We start from the raw sequence: 3,953 nt of genomic DNA, 5'->3' as shown, positions 1-3,953 counted from the left end.
TCTCATTGTTCTCTGACAGTATCCTCAGAATCAACATTATCTCCACAGCCACACAGGAAGCTTCTGGGCAAAACTATTAATGAATCCTTGTCCCTCTGAGACCTCTTTTTTGATTAACTTGGCTCATCTACTGTCTTTGTCCTGTGTGCATGGACACGCCTGCACTTTGCCCTTATCCTTGCTCTCTGCTGGTCTTTGGTTTGTCTGTGCTTGGCTGCGGGGTCAGCATCTGTAACTGTAGTGTGGAGAGTCTCTTTCTCCATCCTCCTTTGGACCCTTTGGCTCCCAGCACCAGTGACATTCTAAGAATACCTTTCTTTCTTCCAACAAATGCACGCAGCATGGGGTGGATAGCATCCTCTGTGCCCAACCGTCTGACTCTGTCAAAAAAACATTTATCCAGCTGGATAGTAAACTTGGTAATTTACGAGTCTATAAATACTTGCAAAACTCCAAAGAAATAAACTTTATTACTGCCCCATCTTTATGGGTAAAGAAATAAAGGCTCAGGGAGACGATATCCCTCTCCTGCAGTCACACAGTGTCTCAGCTGGAAGAATTAAGACATGAATGAAAGTCTGACATTAAAATCTTCTCTCCTAACCACCGGGTCATTCTGATTCCCACAAGAATTTACCTTCACTGAAATTTTCCTGGTCTCTCCTCACTTCCTGAGGACATTGCTTTCTGCCTGGTGATGGGTGTAGTTAGGTGTGATTGTGTGCACAAATGTACTGAGCAGCAGTGCCACGAAAGGAAAACAAATGTCTGACCTAGGGCACAGAAATGGCAAGTTCCTTTAAGAATCAGTACCGTGGGGGCCTGGGTGGCTTAGTTGGTTAAGCATCTGACTCTTGATTTTGGCTCAGGTCATGATCTCAGGGTCATGGGATCCAGTTCTGTGGCGGGCTCTGCACTCAGCATGGAGTCTGCTTGTCCTTCTCCCTCTGCTCCTCCCCCTGCTTGTTCTTTCTCTCTCTGTGTCTCAAATAAATAAATAAATCCTTAAAAGAAGAAATAATCTGTGCTGTGCCTGAAAGTTTCATTATCTTCATGGTCTGGTGGAGACAACATCTTATAATGTGTCCTTGAATCATCAACTTGCTGTGCTTGTGTAGGAAATCCATCCTGGGTTTTCTGTTCTTACAACAGAAGGCAAAATTGCATGTGCATTGTGTTCTGGGGGTCTGATGAATGCTTTGGCTCCATTTTCCGAGGTAACTCTGTCTTCTTCACAGGCTGGCCCCCTCAGGTGTGGACCATGCCATCTTTCCTTTGATCCTTGGTGATGGGGACGCTGAGTGGGAGAGACAGTCACCATTGTCACTCCCTCGTCAAGTGTCTGCATGCCTCATTTTCTCGAGGGTTCTCCTTAGGGCAGCCTTGACATCAGTGTTCCGCAGACTGTAGATGATGGGATTAAGGATGGGGGTGACCACAGCATAGAAGAGGGACAGCAGAGGGTCCGTGGCTGGATCATAGCTGGCCTTAGGGCGGATGTAGATGAAGATGGCAGTGCCATAGAAGAGGGAGACCACAACCAGGTGGGAGGAGCAGGTGGAGAAGGCTTTGCTGCGGCCAGCAGTAGATGGCATCCGGAAGATTGTGGCCAGGATGTGCCCATAGGAACCCAGGATGAGGCCGAAGGGGCAGAGGATGATGAGGGCAGCAGCCAGGATAATCTGCAGCTCATTGAGTGAGGTGTCACCACACACCAGCTGCAGGATGGGCTGGATCTCACAGAAGAAGTGTGGGATGGCATTGGGGCCACAGAAGGGCAAGGAGAACATGAAGGAGGTGTGGCCCAGGCCCACCATTGCTCCACAGGCCCACGCCACTCCTGCTAGCTGTAGGCACACCCGGTGACTCAGCAGAAGTGGGTAACGAAGGGGTTTGCAGATGGCTGCATAACGGTCATAGGCCATGGCTGCCAGGAGGCAACACTCTGTGGCACCGAAGAAAAGGAAGAAGAACATCTGGAGAGCACAGCCAGAACGAGGGATGCGGCGCCGGCCTGTGAGCAGGTGGTGAAGCAGCAGGGGCACGGTGACAGACGTGTAGCCGATCTCCAGGACTGAGAGCATTCGAAGGAAGAAGTACATGGGGGTCTGGAGAGCAGCATCCGTGGAGACCAACAGCACTATGAGTAGGTTGCCTGCCACGGTGAGCAGGTAGATGGTGAGGAAGACAGAGAAGAGCAAGCCCTGGAGGCTGGCCAGGTGGGAGAAGCCAACAAGGATGAACTCAGCCACCATGGAGGCGTTCGTGCTCATCCTTCTGCTAAAGGACAGAGAAATGGCAATTATGGAATTGTGACGTGGGCAGAGGGAACCCCTGGCTGCATCTGGTCAAGAAGACACTGGAATGCCCTTTCTTTCAGGGTCTCCCGGCCTTTGGGGCAGCACAACCTTGATCCCTGTCAGCCCTGCTTTCTTTGGAACCAGGTGAGGACTGAGCTCTGAGAGCCCAGCTTCTTCCCCTGATCTCAGATGCCTACCATCCGTGGAACACACTCAGTTCTCTCCTCAGTTTCCCCTGGGCCAAGACATGAGTCATTCCAGCCTCATCTTCCCTCCTCATCCACAGAGCCCTGCTGGCAGGCGTTTTTCTTCTCAAAGTCAGAATTCCTTCTACGTTCAGGGCAGGAAACACCTGTTCCAAGTCAAGGGGATTTTTCCCTTGTGTTTTTCTCCCTCTTGGGTCCTTCTGTCTTTTTCTTTGCTTCATTCAGTGGCTTCTCATTCCTTTCCTCTCAGCATGTATCCTCTCTGACCCAATTTTCACCACTTTTAAACATTTTTTTCCAGCTTGTTCTTCAGTTTCCAGCCCCATCTGATCCCTCTCCTTTTTTTTTCCTTTATCATTTTGCTGTTAGACAAATTTCATGGTTTGCAAGGAGGAGGATGGAAATTTGAAAGATCATCTCTTTTGAGCTCCCGGAGGCAGATGAACAGTTATCTGAAAGAGTGAGGGTCTCCCTAGTTTTAAAAAATGCTCAGGAGGGAGATGAAGGGTCTTTCTTGGTTGCTTATTGCCACATTTTACAGCCCTTCAAATGCATCCCCCTACACCACAGCACATATGCAAATACCCAATCCACACACATGAACTCCACCAATCCACACACGAATGCATTACATCTCTAAATAAAAGCACAGATAAATACATAACCCAATCTCACATTCTGGGTTCATCTAAGGCTACAAATAAATCATTATTATACAATGTAAACCTCATTACAAGTAACAGTGAATGTGAAATCACATTTAACCTGAAAATGTAAAAAGCAGAGTTGCAGTTCAATAGATGTGAAAATCCAAATTCTGTGTAAAAGCATCACCATGTTCTAGATTGTGTGCTAAAATGCAAGCTCACACGCTAATGTTCTGCAGATGGGGAGTCCTTGCTTCATTCAACTTTACTGGTTTCTAGGAGTTATTATCTGAATGATGTCTTTCTATTTGGAGAAATAGCCCGTGCTAAACACAGATGGTATTTGGTGACTTGCTTATGTTCCCCTGTCTTTACCTTGTGGATCCCTCGTGAGGAAGGCACTCTCAGATTTGGTGTCTTTTAAGGGTCTCTGAGGACCTGTGTCTCCAAGCACTTGTGACTTTCCAGTGGGGAGAGCTCTTCACATAAACAATTAATTTGTTGTTTTGGAGTCTGTCTCTTAGATTTCAACAAGTATAGTGTGACCTATCAAGCACATTTGAGAATGTCCAGAGCCCGTGTTCCTCACCTCCCCCATTGTATCTCTGGTTCAATCGTCTTTATTTATTTCTCATTCTTCATGATTTTTCTTCTTTCCATTACTATAGATGTCCTGATACAATTCTGAAAATAGTGCCATTTTATCCATCTCATTGCTATTGATATAATTCGCTAACAATTTACTTGATATTTTACAGACTCTTATATATTTCAGTCATTATACAATACACTAAGAATAT

General features: G+C 46.8%; 1 protein-coding gene across 1 annotated transcript; it reads right to left on the bottom strand.

Moving 5' to 3' along the window:
• Positions 1 to 1,334: 1,334 nt before the first annotated feature.
• OR10C1 (olfactory receptor family 10 subfamily C member 1) lies at positions 1,335 to 2,273 on the bottom strand. The gene has a single exon (XM_045803904.2). The coding sequence runs from the start codon at positions 2,271 to 2,273 to the stop codon at positions 1,335 to 1,337; it is 939 nt and encodes a 312-aa protein (XP_045659860.1).
• Between the last annotated feature and the right edge of the window lie 1,680 nt (positions 2,274 to 3,953).

Source organism: Ursus americanus, chromosome 32, assembly GCF_024610735.1.
Source record: "Ursus americanus isolate L20-20 chromosome 32, mUrsAme1.1.p, whole genome shotgun sequence".
Lineage (NCBI taxonomy): Eukaryota > Metazoa > Chordata > Mammalia > Carnivora > Ursidae > Ursus > Ursus americanus.
The sequence above is the reverse complement of the archived record's forward strand: the minus strand, read 5'-3'. Positions and strand labels throughout refer to the sequence as shown.